Source organism: Chionomys nivalis, chromosome 6 (genome assembly GCF_950005125.1).
Source record: "Chionomys nivalis chromosome 6, mChiNiv1.1, whole genome shotgun sequence".
NCBI lineage: Eukaryota > Metazoa > Chordata > Mammalia > Rodentia > Cricetidae > Chionomys > Chionomys nivalis.
In genome coordinates, this window is record NC_080091.1 from 76,794,078 (window position 1) to 76,817,649 (window position 23,572).

At 38.4% G+C, this 23,572-nt stretch overlaps 1 protein-coding gene across 12 annotated transcripts in view; it reads right to left on the reverse strand.

The window, feature by feature from the left end:
* The window catches only part of Clock (clock circadian regulator), an 83,174-nt gene that overhangs the window by 8,686 nt on the left and 50,916 nt on the right, over nt 1-23,572 (reverse strand). For 11 of the 12 annotated variants that reach the window (XM_057772744.1, XM_057772743.1, XM_057772740.1 and 8 more), the window contains 13 exons: nt 21,261-21,374; nt 21,011-21,129; nt 18,782-18,864; nt 18,271-18,377; nt 17,408-17,555; nt 16,834-16,909; nt 12,512-12,653; nt 11,514-11,614; nt 11,008-11,097; nt 7,484-7,636; nt 5,932-6,135; nt 4,908-5,110; nt 486-744 (listed from right to left, as the gene is read on the reverse strand). In XM_057772744.1, coding sequence (XP_057628727.1) covers nt 486-744; nt 4,908-5,110; nt 5,932-6,135; nt 7,484-7,636; nt 11,008-11,097; nt 11,514-11,614; nt 12,512-12,653; nt 16,834-16,909; nt 17,408-17,555; nt 18,271-18,377; nt 18,782-18,864; nt 21,011-21,129; nt 21,261-21,374 — 1,799 coding nt within the window. The remainder of the gene's footprint in view (nt 1-485; nt 745-4,907; nt 5,111-5,931; nt 6,136-7,483; nt 7,637-11,007; nt 11,098-11,513; nt 11,615-12,511; nt 12,654-16,833; nt 16,910-17,407; nt 17,556-18,270; nt 18,378-18,781; nt 18,865-21,010; nt 21,130-21,260; nt 21,375-23,572) is intronic. The other variant, XM_057772745.1, reaches the window with a different exon arrangement.

Sequence of the window (23,572 nt, forward strand, 5' to 3'; positions counted from 1 at the left end):
CCTGTAATCCCAGAATGCACAAGCAGGAAGATCTGAATGAGTTCCAGGCCAGACACAACAAACAACAAAATCACAATCTAATAAAATTTTATCTGATGATTAAGGTAACTAACTCCTAGGCTAAAAAAGCGATTCTTCTTGATGTACCTGCTCAGTGAAGAGTAGTTTGAAGGTATTAAAGAAAGAAAATGGGGCTTTTTTTATTAAATTCTTGAAATACTAGCCTGAGCGAGAAAATGGGCTTAATAAGTGATTTGATATGGCCAGAAGTTCAGATAACTAAGTTTGGCTAGACAAGGTTTTAAAAGCCTTCCAAGACTGGAGAAGAAAAGACAGAATAGTCTATTTTATTTCTATAGATCTTTAAATCCTACAAAAAGCTTTTACAGATTTTCCAGGTCGTTTACAACCCTGTTCATTTATCATCTTGTTTGGTTATAAAATAGGCAGTCAGCTCAAGGCGACTTCCCTATGGTGAGACTTACTTGTAAAAACTGCTGTGGTGGCTGGGTCAGCTGGGCCTGAGATGGTTGCTGAACTGCAGGAAGCTGCTGCTCTTGGGAGGTCTGCTGCTGCTGCTGCTGCTGCTGCTGCTGCTGCTGCTGCTGCTGCTGCTGCTGCGTGGCAAAGGTCGGATAGGCAGTCACCACCTGGCCCATAAGCATGGTACTTGGTACCATGACAGCCCCACAAGCTACAGGAGCAGTCACTAATTTGGTCACAAGTTGCTGACCTTGAGAAAATCTGTGAGAGAAAACAAAGAAATGGCATCAAAAGGACCAAGCATAACTCAAGTCAGCTAAATATTTATCTTAGATAATACCCAATGAAATGGTTCATTTATTTTATAAAAGTATATGTTCCTAGTTTCTGTTTTCAGAGATTCTCTCTGGAGGCTAGGGATATAGTTTAGTGGCAGAGTGCTTGCTTGTATAGCATGTTGGGGTCAATCTCCAGCACCAAAAACAATTTTAAAGGGCTCTTTCTTGGTGTGTGTGGGGGGGATATCAGTCAAACAAACAATACATACACACACACACAGTTTGTAATATAAAACATAACAACAAAAACAGACACAGCAAAACAACTTTAAAAAATACTCATATTCAAGATAATGAAGGACCTGCCATGCCATATATAAAAATTAGTACAAAATGAAATAAAGATCTAAACATAAGATATAAACTACAAAACTCTTAGAAAAAAAGGCACATAAGCTTCACGATGTTGGGCTTGGCAACAATATCACTATCAATGCCAAAAGCACAGGTAGGTAACATTAAATAAAAAATTAATTGTATGACATCAAGCTTAGCCAGACATATAAAGAACTCTTGCAATCAAACAACACTCAATACATTTAAAAACTGGACAAAAGTTAAACGTTTTTTCCAAAAACTACGAATAGCCAAGAGGCACATAGAAAAGTCCTCACTAGACCTAATCATTAGAGAAATGAAAATAAAATAGCAATGGAAATCAGTTCACTATTACAGAAAAATATAACAGACTAGGAAAACTGTTGCCTTAATTTGCTTTCTATTGCTATGATAAAACACCAGGACCAAAAAGCAACATGAGGAAGAAAGGGTTTATCTGGCTTACAAAATCCCAAGTCACAGGCCACTGAGGGAAGCCAAGGCAGGAACAATGGAGGGAAGAACTGAAGTTGAGAGAACAGAGAAGCACCCTTTACTGGCTTTCTCATACAGCCCAGAACCACCTGCAGGGAACTGCACTGCCCCATAGGCAGGGCCCCTCCATATTAATCATTCTTCAAGAAATTGCCTACAGACAACAGGATAGAGCTGTTCTGTTTTCTCAATTGAGACTCTTCTTCCCACTAACGCTAGCTTGTGTCAAGCTGACAAAAACAAAACCAACCAGCCCTAACCAGGACGACCCTGTAACAGCTCCTCAGAGAATTAAAAGAAGTCCATTTCTGAGCACTGAGTCAGAGAATGCAAAAGGCAGGAAGCTCACACAAGGATGCTTTGTGCACAGCTGTATTTACTGACAGCAGCCGAGGTATGGAAGCAACCCAAGGATCCACTGGCAGAACGGTAAGGAAAATGCTACGTATGTACAACAAACAGAAGAACGCTTGGCCTGAAAATGAATCTGATATCTGAAAACACAGATGAGCCCTGAGAACGTTCTGTTAGGTGAAATACAAGTTACAAAAAGATAAATTACTGGGTAATTAATTTACACAAAGTATCTTTAGGCAGTCAAATTTATATAATCAGAAAACAGAATGGTGGCTGCCAAAATCAACAGGCAGAAAGGTTGAGCTTCAACTTGGAAAGATAAAAAATGCTCTGAAGATGGTTGAGGGTGATAGCTGGAACCACGTGTGGATATACTCAAGGCCACAGGACAGCACACTTTAAAACGGTTAACACATAGCCAGGCAGTAGTGCTGCACGCCTGTAATCACAGCACCTGGGAGGCAGAGGCAGGCAGATCTCAGGGTGAGCCTAGTCTACAAAGGGAGATCCAGGACAGTCAGAGCTACACAGAGAAATCCTGTCTCAAAACAAACCCAAAATGTCAATCTTGAAATTTGCATGCAAATGGATGGTGAGGTAATCCAGACCTAAAAAGATGGATACTAGCTATAAACAAAGGATGTTGTGCTTATAGTTCATGATCCTAGAGAAGTAACAAAGTGAACCCTAAGAAAAACATACATAGAACCACCTGGAAAGTTGAAATAGACAAGATCGCCTGACGAAACTGGGAGCATGGGGGTGAGGGGGAGAAGGAGGGTAGAAGGGGAGGGGGAGAGAAGAACTTGAGGGACCAGGATAATTGAGATGAAGGAAGGACAAAGATGAGAGCAAGGAAAGAGATATCTTGATTGAGGGAGCCAGTATGGGGCTACCTTGCTCTAGAGAAATTTCCAGGAGTCCACAAGAATGACCCCAGCTAATACTCTAAGAAACAGAGGAGAAGGTGCCCAAACAGGCCTTGCCCTGTAGTCAGATTGATGACTATCTTAAATGTCACCATAGAACCTTCATCCAGCAACTGATGGAAACAGAAGCAGAGACCCGCATCAGAGCACTGGACTGAGCTCCCAAAGTCCAGTTTAAGAGTGGGAGGAGTGAGAGTATGAACAAAGAGGTCAAGACTGTGATGGGTTTCACCCACTGAGACAGTTTAGCTGAGCTAATGGGAGCTCACCAACTCTAGCCAGAGAGGGAAGGGACCAGCATAGGACCAAACTAGTCCCTCTGAATGTGGTTGACAGTTACATGGCTGGGGCAGACTGCGGGGCCATTGATAGTGGCACCAGGATTTATCCCTACTGCATGTACTGGCTTTTTGGGAACCTATTCTCTTTGGATGGATACCTTGCTCAGCCTAGATATAGCAGGGAGGACCTTGACCTATCCCAAAGCAATGTGCCTTACCCTCTCTGTGAAGTGGATGGGGGGCGGTGGGGTGAGGGTAAGTGGATGGAATGGGAGGAGAGGAGGGAGTGGGAACTTGGATTGGTATGTATAATGAAAAAAAGATAGTTTTTTTTTAAATAAAAAACTCCAAAATAAATAAATAAATAAATGTTAATACAGAAGTTTTGTTGTCTATATTTTATCATTAAAACTTTTAAATCTGTAAAAGTTCACTCTTTATAAAATGGCAAGATACTTAGGAGTTAAATATATGGTAAGCAGAGTTCATTGACTACAATGGCAAACAATTCATGAGAAAATTACAACTACTATAAAATCATTTTTAAAAAATTTTACATTTATAGGAAAATTACACTCAATGTTTTTATTTTATAAATGTAAAAAAAGTGACATTTTTAAGGATAAATCAAAGTGAAATTTATCAATACAGAATATTACTCATGGTCAGAATTGACTAGTTTCTCTTCTCTTCCATTCTCTGGTGACAGTATTCCTTCTGTTGGCCTTTCCCGTTTGACAAGGGAGTAGCCGACTCGGGCAGACATGAGAGCCGCAGCACAGCAGCAGGAAGTCTATAGATGTGTGCTTTGTTACTGTTACCATCCACATGACCAAAAAAGTGTTTACTTATTATTTCTGCATTGCCATGTTTCTTTATGACAAAGGCCAACAAGTTCTGACCACACTTTTCATTTGTTTACTTCAACCATAAAATTCATCTGTTCCCCTATAAAGTCTGCCAAATATTTATCACACCAAGTATATATGAGCTGGTTATTCTCTTATTTTCATTAATCTCTCATTTCCTGTGGAAAGGAAATATCTATTGAAGTATGTTCCCTCTTCCTGGGCTCCCCAAAATACATGCCAGCTCATCCAGCTTGGGACCCCAGGGCTGCTCTCTTAACGCTTCACTATGACCCCAGCAGCACGGGGACAGCCTGCGGAAGCTTTGTGCGACAGTGCCCACAAAATGGGCTTCTGTGTCTGGCAGCCCATCTCAGGGTGAAAAATAAATTTTGATGTTATTCTGTTAAATCTTTAATATAAGTGATACAGTATTTACTTCAAATCTTAAAAAATGGGTATAGTAAGCAATAAACTAAAATTTCATGGTAAAAAAATGAAATTAATGGTTTTGGAGAAAAGTGAAATATTGAGGATTGAACTGAGGGTCCTGTTCACGCAGGCAACTTCTCTACTCTTGACTTGTATCACTAGCCCATGTAGATATTTTTATATTTTTGTTTCTATGGTTTTCTTTTCCTCTGTCTGCCGCATGCATGCAGGCATGCAGAAGGCCAGGAAGAGGTCATGAGAACCCTGCAGCTGGAGTTAAGGAGCTGTGGCTGCAGATGGGGAGTGCTGGGAACTGAACTTGTCTTTCTGGAAGAGAAGCAAGTGTTCTTAAGCACTGAGCACACAGGTTGTTTTTATTCAATAAATTTACAACTCTGAAAATAATAACTGAAGTATGACAACCACCTTATCTGTCTGTCCTGAGTGAACGTGGTTACCGTAGCACTCTGCGTACTGTTCTGGGGCATACTGGATGGGATCTGGACCATGCTCCCGGCCGCAGGCTGGGAGATCACCATTGTATTGTACAGTGGGGCTGTGAGAGTGCTGGGCGTCTGGCTTGGAAGAGACGTCTGCTGACTATGTCCACTCATTACACTCTGTTGACTCTGTTGGAAATGAAGATTTTACAGAGATTATCTATCAGTTATAGGACGGCATGCTTTTACTATTCACCATTTGACAATGACTGACAGAACAGGAATGGACTAGCAAAATATATTATTCTGAAAGAAATAGAAAAAAAGGCGGATTTGGAATAGTTGACTTAGTTTGGCTTCTTCTTTTTTTTTTTTTTTTTTTTTTTTTTTTGGTTTTTCGAGACAGGGTTTCTCTGTAGCTATGGAGCCTGTCCTGGAACTAGCTCTTGTAGACCAGGCTGGCCTCGAACTCACAAAGATTCGCCTGTCTCTGCCTCCCGAGTGCTGGGATTAAAGGCGTGCGCCACTACCGCCCGGCCCAGTTTGGCTTCTTTGATGGAAAGCTAATACTTTAAAAGAAGCATGATCTTAATAGGGAAGTAAAAAACATGCACGGGAGGCGTCTGTTAAAGGCTCAAAGCAAGTCAGTGATGGTCACATAGTATGTTTTTCAAATATAGTAACAGATGAACACTAATTACCAGAATTCTACAGAATGATTAAACTATTCCCACTTCCACAACATTCTATTCAGTATGCAAGAGCTATTCAAGAAGCTCTTGCAAATCAAAGACTTTTACATACAGGAAGTTTGCATGTTTTAAGAATCTGGTATAATTATTAAACTAGGTCCATAAAACATAAAATTCTTAAATATCAAAATATTTAATAGTAACATATTTTCTACAAAATACTTTAGTGATTGTTGTCAATATCGTATGTTCTAATTTTTATTAAAATTTAGCAGCTGATGCAGCACAGAGCTTTAGGCAGACATTCTGGTCCATTACCTGAGCTGACGTACTGTGTAGAGTCTGTTGTATCACATGCTGGTTTGTGGTCATATGTCCAGTATTCATTCCACTTGGAATCTGGCTACCAGAAACGACTTGGCCTTGCATATTTATAGGTGTAAGTTGCTGGATATTAGAATTTCCAGAGGCAAGTTGAACGGAACCAAAATTCAATCCAGAGTTTGATTGTTGCAAAAACATCTTTGAAAATAAAGATTACATTTCAGTGAACTTTCTTTGGCAGGAAGGCTCAGCTTGCTGCACAAGCCTGGTAGTCTGAGTTTGGTGTTTGGATCCCATGGTGGAAGGAAAAAATAGAGTCCCCAAAGTTATCTTCTGACCTCCAAATATATTCTGTAGTATATACATGCGCTCTCTCTCTCTCTCTCTCTCTCTCTCTCTCTCACACACACACACACACACACACACACACAATTTTTAATTACTTTTTTTTTTTCGTGAGGGTACTGGGAATCAAACCAGGGCCTCAAGAATTTTAGGTAAACACTCTACCAATAAGCTACATTCCCAGACTAAATAAGCATTACAGTTTTTAAATAAAAAACAAACAAATAAACAAAAAGACCAAGGAGAACACTGAAAGAAGCCAAGCAAAATGAAGTTTAACAGTCAAGTAACACGTAATTAGCACATTTTGCAAGACCAATTAGCAATAATAACAATAAACTATGAAGATACACATTCATTTTTTCTCAGCCACAAGATCAACTGTGCTATTCAGTGCTTGTCAAAGGGCTGCTGCTGGCAGCTTTGTATCATCCATCACTCAAAGTCCGTGACAGTACACAGAAGAGTGTTCACCTAGTTTCCCTTCAGCAAAGCCCTAGTTCCCTACACATCCCTGTTAGTCAAGTAGTAAGCATAATGTCTTAGTCAAGTAATAGGAATCATATCTATTGGCATTTGACTAAAACATATAAACTCTCTACCTCAAAGGTTCTACAAAGTAAAACTTTTTTAATTATGGATTTGAACTTACTAAAATTGAAGTTTGTTAGTGTAAAAAGCAACGATGCTGACAGCAATGCCCTCAGAATGAGTATCTTTGGAGGTTCTAGAATTGAGCAGATAGCCAATGTGTCGTGTGCAAAGTCCTTCTGTATATGTGTTGCTTTTATTGATTAATGAATAAAGAGGCTGCTTTCGGCCAATGGCTTAACAGAACATAAGGTTGAAAGATATGTATATATAGTAGGCGGAATCAGAGTGAGGAGACACCATGTAGCTACTGGGAACAGATGAGCCAGAACCTTGCTGGTAAGCCACAGCCATGTGGCAATACACAGATGAATAGAGATGGGTTAATTCTAAATGCAAGCTAGCAATACACTTAAGCTATTGGGCAAACAATGTTGTAAATAATATAGTTTCTAGGTGATTATTTCGGGTCTAAGCAGACCCCTACTATAAATGTGTACTGAACTGGGAAAAATCCACCTCTTGCACCCGACTTTTCATTTAAGTGGGGGGAGGCAATTTTTAGGAACCCAAACTGTGAATGAGATTCTCTGTGCTCAGAATAATTTACCTGAAGCCCTTGTCCATGGACCATTTGAAGCTGTTCTTGGATTTTCCTTAGCTCTTCTTGTTGCCGATGAATATTTGCCTCTATCATCCGTGTCCGCTGCTCCAGCTGGTCTTTTAAATGCTGCATGGCTCCTAACTGGGCTGAAAACTGAAACTGCAGCAGTACATGTAAAGAAAGCATAACACATCTTAGAATTCCCGGGTCCTAATACCTGTGCGCTGTGAAAAGCAAGCAGTGCCACGAGACCAGAATGTCAGTTCCCAAACCGCCATCTTTATTCTCCTTGTCACACTGGAGCTAGACTTTAAAATCAGTGTCTGCCTGCAGACCCCTAGGAAGCTGCTGCAGAGGTGCTTATCTTCCTGGTGCTGGTGGGGGCCCTTCTCTTCTGTCATACGTACCAGTGGTAGCTGCTCCTCCCCCTGTAACGCCCCTGGCTCACCCAGAAAGCCTCACTTTCCCAGCAGATGGCATCCTTCCATGAGAGCTCAGTGCACTTCTCTACTCAGTGGCTCCAGCCACAAGAAGCCCATCTAGTGCAGAATAAGAGCTGCTCAGGAGGCTGTGTCAGTGCGTCCGTCCTTGGCTGTGCTCCCCTTGATTTATGATAGTGGTGGTTCTCACATCATTTTTTTAAAGTTACCAATCACTACATGGGGAGGGGCACATGTCACAAAATGTGTGTAGGTCAGAGGACAACCTGGAGGAGTCATTCTCTCCTCTACCACGCAGGTCTGGGGGCAGAACTCAGGCTGTCGGGCTTATCTGGCTTACCTTCCTATTCTTAGCATTTTTTAGAGATTCTTCTCCCAGTTACTAGCTAATACATCTTTATATTACCTCTGCTTGAATTCTGGTGGTATGCTTTTGACTTCTGACTCGATCTTGACTAATTACAGGAACAATCTGCAGCTAGAAGATGTGAGTGCTTCTACGTGTGGTGGCATATACCTTTAATCTTAGCACTTGGGAGGCAGGGGCAGGTGGATCTCTGTGAGGTTGAGGCCAGCCTGTTCTACACAGAATGGTTTAGACCAGTCAGGGCTAAAAAGTGAGCCCGACTCTTAAAAAAAAAAAGCGAAAAGACAACCTGAACTCATCTGTGCCTCAACAACTTAGCAAAACAAGTTCTTTAGCTACTCCCTTCATGTCTACATTTTACCAGAGGAGAATGAACCCAAAGCAAACTGTCATCTCTAGAGGGCCCTCTGCGTGTACATTGGCAGAATTACCCAAAGCTAGGCAGGAGGATCACAAATGGGATGCAGAGTGAGTTCAAGTTTAGCCTGGGCAACATTTTAAGGCTGGGTCTTAAAATAAAAAGTAAAAAGAAAGGGCTTGAGGGCTCAAATACAGAGCATTTCCCTAGGATGTTCAAGACCCCGAGTTCAGTTCCCAGAATCTTCCTTCCTCTCCACATATACAAAAATTGCTTATTTACATCTGACAAATAACCAATAATTTCATTCTCATACTGTTTTGAAAAAACTACTTTTCAGTGATACTATCCTTAGACCAGTTTAAAACACAGTTTTTTAAAAGACTAAGGAATTCTAAGAAATTATGAATGAATGTATACATGAATGAAGAAAGTCATTCTACATTCAGGGGTTTTATATTAATTAATAAGCTGTTCCTACAATTTAGGCACATGTGATGACGCATTACTCATTTATTTCCATGAACAGCTTGTACTATGTACTAATAGAGCATTCCACTTTATGGGAAATCTAGCTTCATAGTTTCCTGCAGTGAACTGCACCTAAAAACAGGAAATGCCCACCCTACCCTTCCTTATTATATCTTCAAAAAGGTTGTCCTAAATTAATGAGTTCTTTTTAAGCTTGTGCTAAAGATGCTGAATATTACTTTTTTTTTATTTTCTTGAAATGGCCTCACTATGTAGCTCTGGCTGGATTGGAACTCTTTCATACATCAGGTTCGCTTCAAACTTTTGGTAATCCTCCTGCCTCTGCCTACCAGGTATTGCACCATCATGCTTGGCTTCTGAATAATAGCTTTTAAAGCATGAAACTCTGACCTTTGAAGATGACAACAACAAACTGATTGTATTAGATTCTACTGGGCTTGAGAAAAATTACAAATTTAGTACCTCAACTTTCTCATGCCTTTTAAAAATGTTAAATATTTTATATTTATTTTTATGTCATACACATGTATTTATTGTAACTAAAATTACTTTTTCCTACAGGTAAATGTCATGTTGTCACAATTGAAAGCATTTCTACCATACACAAACTAAAAAATAGAAACAAGCACAGAATATAGAGGATAACAGGAAATAAATCCACAGAACAAAAAAGCAAAGTACTGAGCTTTACTTAGTCAATGAAAACAGGAGGACTGAATGCTTAGCACCATTTTTGACATAGTATATATTACTTATATATTCATAAAAACACCTCTATAAAGATGTTGATAATGTTTTACTCATAATAAAATTAAACAACAAATAATATTGAAACTATGTCTGCATATTACATAAAAGTTCTGTCAATACTTCAAAATAAATAAAATTTGAAGATTCAATTTGATATTTAATAATACAGTACTGTTATAGAGCTCTTACAGGGTAGTGGGCTAGCAAGCAGCTTTTAGTGTCAAATAAAACTAAAGATTTCCTACTATATTTATTACTGTAATTCAGTAGTATTTCTGAAACTTTAAAAGAGCTCTAACTCCAGTTAAGAAGGCACACAGCAGTGCGCTGGGAACTCCTTCTCTTTTGCTGACTTCAGTACTCACTTCTCCTTTGGACTCAGGCCATCTCACATTTCTAAACAGTTTTCCTTCACTTGTGTTGTTATTTTGATTTTGCTTTTGGCGGCTGGTTGTGAACTCACTATATAGCAATGGATAACCCTGAACACCTGATTTTCTGGCTCCTACCACCCACATTGTTAGGACAGGCATGTACCACCATCCTTGGCATCTCACACTTGATTAAGCTGCATTAAGGATCCAAGTCTTGTATGTAGACTGCATGACATGATATTTTAATTATATGTCACATATTCTAGATCAAGTAGCTTATTAATATAGATATTACAAATACTGTCAGCATCCCTGATACATGTAACTCAATACAGACATAGAACTCAATGCCCCATGTGCAAACAAATGAATTAATATGTAAATTAGTTACTCAAATCTTCCAACAGCCATAGGAAGAACAAAATGAACTAGTATATCTCATGTTTAAAATGATCATACCTATGAGCTGTTGTTATATGTAAGATGTTATAACACAGCAAGCAAGAAAATTCTTTGTTGTATAAGACCATCAAGAATCTTAAAAGATATATGCACCTGTGATTCTGTCTAGTAAGGGTCCAGGGGTACCCAAAATCATTGTAGGTAACTAAAATGTCACTACATATTCTAAATATTTCTAATTAAGATTTACTGCCTTTATATGTATTTATATATACATATGGATAAAATCATATTTGCTTAAATGCAATTATCATTTGTAAATGCTCAACTAAAACAAACAAAAATACCTGTGACATGCCTTGTGGAATTGGTAAATTTGCAGCTTGAGACATCACTGGCTGTGTTAATGATGGACCAACAGACTGGGAGTTTATGGACTAGAAGCAAAATAAAAAATGACAATGAAGTGATGCTCATACTCATCTAGGAGGACTTCCACCACAAACACCAACACAATGTGTTTATCATTCACAACCTTGTTGAGTACAAAGTATGTCACCCTTTCTACTCTTTTTATCTTTTCTTTCCCATGGTACCCAGCACAGGCCCCTGGATGTACACTCAATTGGAAGTTGGGTGGACTGAACTAAAGGCAACTGGAACTTCATAGTTCTCAATTAGCACTTTTCACAATTAAAAAAATAATTATCTAGCATTTTATCTGTAAAATGGGAAAGATTTTGAATGTCATATGTGTGCAGAAAATTGTGATTCTTACAGAAAGGGTACCTTAGTCATCTGTTACTGCAACAGGGAATCTGCTGAAGGCTGCGATGCCGGCTAACACGCATACCTGACTGCTGAAGGACGGCCTCCGCTGTGTCGTCTTTTCGTGAGCTGGCAAATGCTGTCTGGGAGGAGTGCTAGTATCAGTGGGAATCTTTGTCGGTGTTGCTGAAGTTAGTTAAAGAAGAACAGAATTGGTGCTTACAAACAGATCTGAATGGTTAATCTCAAAATATGCTTCATGAATAGAAATGACTAAGTTAGCTTTCTGATATTAGATAAATCCATGTTTATAAGAGTAATTTTAATTACTTTTTTAACGACAAAGAAAACATGTGACAAAAAATTTTGAAAACAGTTCCTCCCGTTCTTCTCAATTCCCTCAAAGGCTAGGCTTCAGGGCTCCCTGCAGGTATAAAAATCTACGCACACTAAGGTGTCTTCTAGCAGACAGCATAGTATTTATCAGCAAGGCACATTCTTCTGTATAATTCAAATCAACCTCGGATTACTAATACCTACTACAATGCGTACTTGATAAAACAGCTGTAATAGGACTAGAGAATAATGGCAAAGAAAGAAGCCTGCACATGCTCATAAAGACAATGGAGAAGGCATCTCCTATTACCAGCTGTAGATACAGAGGATCAACTACAATTTAAAGGCAATTACCCAAGTCTCCATAAATTAAAGAACACTCAATGGTTAACAGTCCTTATTATTGCAGAGGACCAGGGTTCTGTTTCCCCCATTCACATGTGGCTGATAAGCACCTGGTTTACAATGAAAGGTAGTATTTTTTCTTATAAGGGAATCATTTAAAAAGTAAGCAGAATGTTACCATCTATATATCATCATCTGATGACCTTAAATCTTTTCTAAAGATAAAGAATTTGCTTCTTACTAGAAAGGTTACTATACTTCAAAACTGAAAAAAAAAAAAAAAAAAAAAAAAAAACCAACTAGATTTCGAAGAACTCTGGACAAAAGTGCTGATGTCAGCAACACAAATAATTTAGAAGAGCTCTTTGAAACACACGCTTGTCCCCAGGTCAAGGCACTTACAGGAAGGGTCTGAGACTGCTGTGTGAGATGACTTTCGTGAGCTTCTGGAAGAGGCAGACGGAGTTGGGCTGTGATCAAACCTTTCCAGTGCTTCCTTGAGACTGACTGTATTGATACGGTTGTCAGACCCTGAATCTTGGCTCTAAGGAGACAAGAAAAAAATAAATGTTTTCACATTGCTCAGTGCAGAGGTCTCAGCACAGCTGGACAAGAGGCTGGAGAGACAGTGTGTGCAAGCACAAGGAACGGAAGCCTTGCTTTTACAAGGCTTAAAAATAAAAACTGTGTGTATGTATACGTGTCAGGAAAAAAAAAGTCTTATTTTAATATTGTAAAATTTGATTTCATTCTCTATTTAGAAAAAAAATAACAAGACTCAGGTTTTATTCTTATTTTATGTTCAAAAATTAGCTCAAAATTCATCAAAGACATAAACATTACAAACTAAACATAAAACACTTGAAGAAAGCATAAAGAAATGGTCACAAAATTAAAAACACTTCTGCATCAGAAAACACCGGTGGCAACAGAATTAAATAATCTACAAGAGTAAGGAGATATTTATATATCATTATCTGATCAGGACTAAATATCTAGAATACAGAACTCGGTTATAAAAATGGACACAAAACACATCATTTGTGACAAGATGCACTCCTGTTTGTTGTTGAGAAAAGGTCTCACACTACTGGCCAGGAACCTGTAGCAATCCTCCTGCCTCAGTTTCCCAAAAACTAAAATTACAGGAGTGAGCAACTGTACCTAGCGAATATGTACCTTTCAACATAGTATTTGCAAAGGCTAATAAGAGGATCATTTGAGCTCAGCCTGGACAACACAGTAAGATGTCCTGTCAAGAAACAAACAAAACCCCAAAACAAAAAGAGGACACGGGTGACACAAACCTGTAATCAAAACACTTGGGATGCAGAGGCAGAATCACTGGGAATTCAAGGTCATCCCTGGCTGCATAGCCAGCTCAAGGCTATCCTGGGCTGTATGAAACCCTACCTCAAAAACAAAACCAAACAAAAATCCAAAATAGATAAATGAATGAATAGATAAATAAGAAAACAAAAAAGAGAGAATGAAAATAAATACTTTTCCAAAGAAGAAACAATCACCTGATGAACTGCTCAAACTTACTACTAACCAGGGGAATCCAAATCAAAACCAGTCATGCTAGCTCATGCTCTATTAGAATAGCTAGGACCAGAAGACCCAAGTCAGACACTTGGGTGACAGATCTCCTCTGAGGGTTCAAAGTCAACCTGGTTTATATAGAGTTCCTGGCTGTCAATGTTACAAAGTTTTTTGTGTTGTAAATAAAACAACAAAAAAATAACAACAAAACCCCACCAAACACAAAAGCTTCTCAGAAATCAATCAGTATGATAAAGATGAAAAGAATCTTGAACTCTTATAGCTTGGTAAAGGGACTGGAAAAATGGCATGGCTTCTATGGAAAACAGTATGGCAGGTTCCCTCAAATTCTAACAGAGAGTTACCTACCGTATAATCCAGTATACTACTTGGTATACACCCAAGAAGTAGGGACTATAGTAGCTGTCTGTACGCCTACCTATGTTCACATATTGTTACAAATAAAAGGTGAAGGCAACCCAGGATTCCAGTGATTAATAAGAGGACACACACACACACACACACACACACACACAATAGAATATTACCCATCCTGCAAAACAAAGGGAAATCTGATATAATGAACCCTGAAAACATTCCACCAAGTAAAATTAGCCAGCACAATGGAACAAACACTGCATGATTCTACTGACAGGAGTACTCAGAGAAGTCAAATTTAAAAAAGAAAGCCACAGATGAAAAGAGCTGGAGGGAAGGGGTGAAAAGCTGTTTAACAAACACAGCTAATGTTTAAGAGGATGAAAAAGTTCTAGATATGGATGCTGATGACAGCTATACAGCAGCAGGAATGTTACAATGTTGAAGTGTGTCCTTAAAGTCAATAAAATTGCCATTTTACCACATTTTAAAAGGAACTATCAAAAGTAACTAACTTCAAGTGTATGCTCAATTCTAGTCAGCAGAACTGCCAAGTGTACTAAAGGTCTAATTTTTCTATTCTTGAGTTATTCCAAACCTTTCCCACTGTTCCTTATTCTTTGTCTCCCCTCTCAACTGACAGCCTTGCCTTAGGCAGGCTTCCTCACCACCAAAAGCAGAACCTTCTATGGACAGAACACATATATGCTTTCTCCCCATCCCATACTTAGAATAGAATCATGCATCAGTGATCAAGAAACAAGTGTACATCCTATTTCAAGGCTACATATAATTGCAAAATATTATGCTCTCAGAGTTATTCATTCTGGGGTGGAGGCCATGTCACTCAATGCCTTGTCTCCTCCTTCATTAACTTGCAGCTCTTCCCAGTCTGTATCTGAGTCCATTTCTCACTGCTTCCTAGCCTCTGAAACCTTCCACCCACCTTCACAGTGCATAATAACAAATAGCTCTGCATTTTCCACCTCAGCTCTGATTATTTATTTCACACATTAGTTCTAAAAATCAGACCTCACCAATATCCGTGTCATTCCCATCAAAAATGGGAGTTTCTATTTTAGGATTCTCAGATCTTAACTACACAGGATGAAGAAACGTCCTCCTTAAGCTCAGTGGTGTGGACCTTAAGCTCACACGCTATGTCACACGGTTTCTTGAGGTCATGTATCATTCCCGTGCTGACTTCACACATACACCTGAATGGCATTCTAACTTCTGGCTCAGCGCTCCCCAGAACTAGTAATCCCAAATCACTTCTACTCAAACCCAACACCTTGGTGTCGCCCCTTCAAAGTCTCCATGAGTCTTCAGTCACTAATTCTTGGTCATACCTCAAAGCCAATTACCTCAATTCAAGCATCCTCATTTTTGACCAAAACTTGCCACATTACCTACTCATCCCTAAGTATCCTAATTCCAATAATCCTGTGGTTTAAGCCAAAACTACACTGATTCTACACTTCTATATATCACTTTCATTTTGTCCTCTTTCCCTTAAGAATCTTAAATTTGTGTTTGCTATTCTAACAACCATGTACATATGCTCAATACCCTAGCTCCTATTTCCTCTTATCATCATTTCCTTGGCAAAATCCCAACAGTTAAACCACTTTTGCTTATCCTACACAGCACAATATTGCCAAAGAAACAAAGCACACTGACTGTTTTTACTTCAAATTAATAATCAAGAAACTTGCGAGGGTTCTTATCCGCCTGCAATCCAGACGGTAAACCTCCGTACAACAACATTCCCTTTCCTACATCCCTTTCCAACCTGTGACACCCCAAACTCCTCTCCTTAAGCTAATTCTTATTTCACTGAGAGCCTTGCCATAAGCTCCCCACTATTCTAACAACCACTAATCATGAGCAGAGCGTGATGAGGAAATGTGATCCTCAGTGTGCTACTATAAACCAGGAAGCAGACATCTCTCTCCGTAACACTAAGTGTCCCAGAGAGTGAATCTCTCAGCTTCTCGCAGCCACACAGTCTCTGTCACCACTACTCAATTACTGCAGCACAAATATATCCACAGACAAAATATAAGCAACAGGGTGTCATTCTGTTCTTTATAAACACTGCAATTTGAATCTGATAATACTTGTTTCATGGAGCCTTATTATTAAAACATTATTATTTGGATTTTTTCAAGTATTTAGTATATAAAATGCATTTATAGTTTATAGATGTTGTGAAATCAATCAGAAGGCCAGATGTGACCTGCAAGTCGTAGCTGCCAGTTTGATAGAGTTGAAAACCTACCTGTCCCTGATCAAAGCCTCTCTGCACTTGTGTAAGAGAGCTATATTCCCACACGTATTCCAGAATACTGATCTTGGATCTCTACTTCCTTCTCCATCAAATCAGACAGCTGATATGCTTGGATTCCACATGATATACAAAAAGAAACCAGAGTTCCAATTCTAACTGTAATTTCCCAGTCACGTGTCTTTAGGGAAGGTTCCCTCTTAAAACTACTCAGTATTCTCACAGTGTAAGTTATCACCTCAGAAAAGGCCATCTAAGGAGTAAATCATAGTCTATAATTATAAAAGGAATATAGTCAAGCACATCAAAGTCAATTATAATGATAGTTTTAATATTATTTTGGGTATGTCTCTCACCTAATTAAGTTTTAAATGGCAAGATCTTCAATTCCTTTTTAGAAGCAAATGGTATTTTTTAAAAGGTGAAAAATAAATATTATAAAGATAACCAAATCTCTCTCACAAATTATTAGGAAATGAAATATTTAAAAAAGAGGCTGTAAGAAACATACTTTGTCAGCAGCTGTCTCAGGAAGAGACTCTTCAATGCCAAGTTCTCGTCGTCTTTCAGCCCTGACTTCTGCATAACTATAAATGGAAAGAATCAAATTTTAATGTTTGGCCATTTATTTAAAATACTGTAGAGATGCAAATAATTGGTGCTAGTTATATATCTCTCTGGATCACAGCACTTCTGTATGAGTTCCTATGTGCTAAGCAAACCTAACACATATGTACAGTGTATATATGCCTTAGGTATGCTACCAAGGACCTGTAGGAACTAAGCATGTAAACTGAGAGGAACTAAATGAAGGAAGGACAATCAGCAGTTACTCTGGTTTATGCTTTTCACGACATGCACTGCAGCTTGAATGTTGGTACAGCTTTTGCTACAGCACAATACTCAAGTCAGCTCTTACACACTTATGCACTGCCAGTATTAGATTTCTAACTATTAAATAGTTTACTATTAAAAAGTATTAAGTATTAAAACTGAGGAAAGATCACTATCATTCATTAACAAACTACACATAAAATTATATTTGGCTATCAGCACACCTTACACATGTTTTAGAGAATTATTACCTTACTACAGTGTGAGTGCACACAATGAACTCTGGCCTTGAGTTCCACTGATGGTAAGTGATATAATAATGAGTCTGAAGCCAAATCCACTGCTGTCCTTTGGTCAGGAACCTATAATAGCAGGACTTGCCTTTCCCATACTGCATTACTGAAAAAGAAAAGAGACATGTATGTTTTCTTTGATATATATTTAGCTATAAGAATCTAGATTTCTTAAACAAAGGCTTTTTATTTACATTTTAACTCTATACAGATAGAATTATTTTCTGGATAACTTTCAGAAAAATGTATCAACTATAAGGATGTTTTTTAAAAACTAGCTTAAGGTCTCCCAAATAACCAGATCTCCCAGTTTCCAACTTTATAGTCAATCACTGCTGATCTTATACATTTCTTCATTCATAACAAATCCCATACACTCATACTATTAACTTGTTCATGGCCAGATATACAACACATAGGGAAACAACAGCTCATAATCATACTGACTGTATTTTCTCACAGACACTAACACGTATGATATCTGAGGCATCTAATTATAAAGCTCTTATTAACCAAAACTCAGAATAATGTCAATGTTTGCAATCATTGTTAAGTGGAACTTCCCAAACTAGTTCAAATGTTAGGTTCTAAAGTACTTTAATTGAAGTTAGGCAAAAACTGGGTTTTGTGGTTAAACTGATTTGGGAAACTATGTACTTCTCTAATGTACTATAAAATTTTCCTTTATATAGGAAAACTTCTGTATATGTTTAGAAAAAAAAAACAGTTCTAAATCTTTTCTCAGTCTCATTAATAGAACAGAGTATCTATTTGTGTATTTAAAAATAGCTCTTAACAGAGAAACATTAAGATTTACTTACAGTGCTCATGACATTTTGCCAGATTTTCTAGGTCATCCACATGATAGTAATCATAGCCTGATGTTCCCAAAACTTCAAATGGCAAATAGCCTATTATTGGTGGTGCCCTAAATTATTTAATGACAATAAAAAAAAAATCAGTATTGCCAAGTGGTGGTGGTGTATGCCTTTTAATCTCAGCACTTGGGAGGTAGAGGCAGGTGGATCTCTGTGAGTTCAAGGCCAGCCTCGTCTATTGAGCAAATTCCAGGACTCACTTCATAGCTGCTGGGAAACCGTGCCTCAAAAAACTCAAACAAACAAACAACAAATAAATAATCAGTATTACAACTTTTCTACAAGAGACATCACAGCCAGAAATTAATTTGAGAAGTGCATTTACATTTTTCCAGAATGAATAATGAATTTCAAAATTCTGTTTAGAACATTTGTCCCTGTAGTCCATTAATAACCAGAATTACATAATTACGGCCTTTCTTTTTTCTTTTGTGACACTTAAAGGTGACATTACCTGTGATCCAGAAATAGAAACTTCCATTCTAAACTGTGTCTAGATGTAAACTCTTCATTAGGCTCTTCAACAGTACACATTTCCTACAAACGAATTAACAAGTATAATTTAAAAGATATTGTCTGTATCCTTGGAAATAGTAAATATTGTTAGACATGAAAAATTAAATAAGTTTCATCTAAACAAACTTTAACACATTTAGTTTTTAGTACTAAACACAGGCTGGACATACAGAGCGCCTGTCTAGGGTTTGCAAAGTCCTAAGTTTGATCCCCAACGATTCTTACAGCCATCTCAAGCAACAACAATATAAACAGCAGCAACTGCCAGCCTCAGGCCAGCAGTTACAGTCCAGTTCATTCCCGCTCACATACCTAAGAGCCTACTACTAAATCCAGACCTTTATTTTGATTTGCCCTCCCATTTCTCGGTGTCTGGACATGCCTGACTCTCATATGTATTTACACAGTTCCCCTCTCATTGATGGTCTCATTTCTGTACAACAGAGTCTAGAAGTCAGCACACTCTTTCATGATATAAGTAGCCATTATTAAATGTTTTTTAATAAAGAATTGTTTTTATTTATGTGTATAGATATGTGTCTCTGTGTGTGTCAACATGTGCCTGGGGAGACCAGATGAGGGTGTGGTCACCAGCTGGAGTTAGCATGCACGGCTGCTGAGACCTAATGGCAGTTCTTTGTAAGAGCAATAAGTGTTAACCACTGAGCCATCTCTCCAGCTCTAAAGACTTCTAATCTCCTTCTAGGAATTTTAAAATCCATTCCACATCCCTAATGGTCAGCCATTATCATTACCTTAGCAGTTCTCAAACATGATTATACAACTCCCCACTTAAAACTCTTCTATGGTTTCTCATGCTTGAATCTCTCCAAGGAGAAAAACCACAGAGAAAACAAATTTCAGGCCTGGCCTCTGATTACTTTTCTAAAATAAGTTCTGACTGTTCTCCCCTTATATCCATGAAACCTAGATTTTGTTGTACAAAGCAATGTTCTACAGTCTTTCTCTCCATCCTTACACAATCTTCTCTAACAGTTAGGAGATGGGGCTTTGAAAGAAAAATAATTCCAATCAAGTTCCACTTACTAGATGAGATATTTGGCAAGCAACTTTCTTAAGCCTTAGTTTCCTTAAATATAAATTATGACAGCATCTATCTCACAGTGTAAAACTGAAATGAGAGAAAGCATGCAACTGCCCTCCAATTTCCTAAGACAAAATGGGTACAGCAAGACTAGTTTAAAATCTCCTAACAGCTAACTGTTCTTTCTTACACTATGATGTCACCCAACTGTAACGTCACCTTGTCTTCTTTCCAGTCTCTAAGGGCTAAAGTAATTCACTTTTCTCCTTCTCTACTAATCATCGGCTTATGGGATGCAAGAAATAAAAGCACACAATTTAAAATTCAAAGAGCAGGGGCTGGAGAGATGGCTCAGCCAGCCATTAAGAACTCTCCAGTTCTCCCAAAGGGCTTTGGTTCAATTTTCAGCACTCACATGGTAACTCACAACTGTATGTTACTCCAGTTCTAGAGCATCCTTCTTCTGGCCTTCTTCTGGCCTCCCTGGGTACCAAGCATGCACATGGTACACAAACATACGTGTAAACAAAACACCCATACACATTTTTTAAAAATTAATAAAAATTCAAATATCAAATTATGTCTAGTAAAGCCATATCTTTTTTCTTTTTCTTCCTCTTTTTTTTTTTTCAGAGAGAAGGTTTTCCTGTTAACAGCCCTGGTTGTCTTAGAGCTCACTCTATAGACCAGGCTGGCCTCAATCTCAGAGATCTGCCTACTTCTGCCTCTCAAGTGCTGGGATAAAAAGCATGTGCCTCCATCGCCCAGTGCCACATTCTTTTAAAAACTAGATTTTTTTATTTTATTTTTATTTTTCAACTTTTTTCTTTAAGGTGATAGTGAACTATACACACTAAATTCTGCACAAAAGCAGGGCAATAATAATATACTGCCATGGGATGCTTGCAAAGAATACACTAAAAAAGGTTACATATTGTTGAATGAGTACTTGTGTCCTTCACTGTGTTAAAATAAGAAGTTCACGCATATTTAATAACTCACCAGCCATTACTACTTTGATGCTGGCCTAAGTTTCAACCTTCTGAAGACAAAAAAAAAATCTCCTAAGAACAATTCTCATACCATGAACTGGCACTAGAGCAATTAAAATTAGAAGCATACCTTGATGAACTGAGGTGTAGCTAATCTGACAGTAGCTACGAAACAAACTCTGTCTTCATAAGAAGGCCTATGTGTGCGTTGTATAGTTCCTTCAAAACCATTGTGTGCTGAAGTTGATACTAAAAAAGCAAGGAGACATGTATCATGGGTTAATCCAGTAAAATATACTTGTTACTGACACTTAAGCATCTAAGAGCTTAGAAAAATAAAGTCAGTTAAAATGCATTGTAAGAGAAGCATTTTAACTTACCACTGTTTAGAGACTTAAAATTTCCTATAAATCTCACATATTCATAGGTGGATGGCTCCTTTGGATCTATTGTTCCTCGAAGCATATGACAACAAAATTCTAACTGATTTTTAGCTGAAACAAATGATAAAAAGTTGGGTAAGTTCACACTCATTGTTCCAACAGAAGCAGCGCTACGCGTCGTCTTCAGTGCATCACGGTAAAGTGCCTGCAGGAGAGGACTGCAGCGCGCACAGCCACCCGCTCTCCCATCCAACCCCTACTTCTAATTTCACAAAAATATTTTGTTCTCCATTTAAAGCTAACGCTCCCCCTTTATTTAAATCCAATACCTTCTTTTCTGCTGCTGTTGCTTTTTGGCAGGGTTTTACCCACTAACCCAGTCTGGCCTAGAATTTGTCCCTTGCGTCAGGCTCCCAAGTGTTAAAATTACAGGCTTACTGTTCCCATCTCTACCTTCAAGAGTCTTTCTCGCCTCCTTTAGGACCAGAGCCTTGCCATTTGATATTCATCCCTTTAGCAACTGCAAATTTTTCTTTGGGACCTTACTTCCTACAATTTTAAATCTGATCAGGTCTTCAATCTTTTCAACAAAGTATTTTTCATGCTAATCTACTTATAGTACCAGAGAACTCATTAAAATGTACTCTGGTTTTCATGTATCCATTTCTCCAACTTCCTTACGCCTCTAGAGTGATGACTCTCCCAAACAATACTGATGTTTTTATTGTCAACCTCAAGTGGTTTTTCTCATTCTTTCCAGCTCATCTGACAACTTCCTCATTCCCACAGCATGGACTCCCCTCCCTATACTACTGTATTTGCTAACTATCTGACACTAGACACTTTCACAAAGACTTTTTGAGCTTGACCTTTAATAACCTTTCTATATTCACCAACTGATCTTGGGAGGCTCCTTACCCTCCTGTATCTTTCTGATCAACTCTACCCTTTATGTAAGACAGTCTCATATCATGAATATGTAATACCCCATTCCTTCGCTCACTGCATCACACTTAGACTCTTCTGCCTCTGGCTTTATCACCTAACTCAACAGGTGCAAATTCAAATTATCTTTTCAAAATTTTCCCAGATGTAGTTATACTGGGATCTGCCAACTTATCAATCATGTTTTCTCTCCATCCATACTTCTTTGCTAATTATACACTTCCCCTTTTTGGCCCTAGAATGGTTCTTTGCAAAAGTCTCTATCTTGATTCCCCCCTGCAACTACAAATCACCCAAAAGGCCTTCACTAGTTCTTTATTGTGTAAAGAGTAAAAATTAAACTCCATAGGATGAAAATCCAGGTGTTTTATAATTCTGCTTCATCTTTACAAACATCGTATTATCTGTACCAACTCATAGACATTATAGCAAAAGAGGCTACTACATTTTCTAAGCAACGTAGCTTGCGTTTTAACTCTTAGTTAAGACTTCTCTGATCTCCAGAGCAGGAAGTCTATCTTGGCAGAAGCTTTTTATGTGCACTTTTGAGCAGTCCTCTCCTCCAAGAGTCTCTAAAACTGGCTCCTTCTCCCTGTCCTTCTGCTGACAACTCAGAGGGCCAACTTTCTATCTCTCCCCCTTTTCTTTTTTTGGTTTTTTGAGACAGGGTTTCTCTGTGGTTTTGGAGTCTGTCCTGGAACTAGCTCTTGTAGACCAGGCTGGTCTCGAACTCACAGAGATCCGCCTGTCTCTGCCTCCCGAGTGCTGGGATTAAAGGCGTGCGCCACCACCGCCCGGCTCTCTCCCCCTTTTCTATGCATTTGCCTCAGTAATGTCTTTTGTTCTGTGACTTCAAATACTGTTTAAAGCCATATAGTTGATTTCTCTATTAAGTCCAGCTCAAATGTTTCTTTTAAGTACCCATATTAAAATGGTCTAATGACTAGCGTAATGCAAATCTCATTATAAACAATTACATATAGGCTCCAAGTAAATTTCTACTTCTATTTTTTATAACTCCTTCTGAAAGACAATCTATTCTTAACATGGATGTAAGCATGTATGCAAGTACACACGGGTTAGTTCTTAATATTAAAGAATCTGAAGATACAAATACAAAGAACTTTTTAAGTTGATTTAAGTCACTATTACCAGATAAGATACATTTTAAAACTAATAAAAAGGTATTAAGGAAGGTCTCTAATAGCTAATGGCTACACAAATACAATAATGTACTAACTTACACACACACACGGGAAACAAGCTCAGGGTCATGTGCATTATAGGCAAGTACTTCACCACTGTTACATGCCCACACCCACATTCTTGATTTTACTCAGGGTAACTATTACGGGTTGTACACG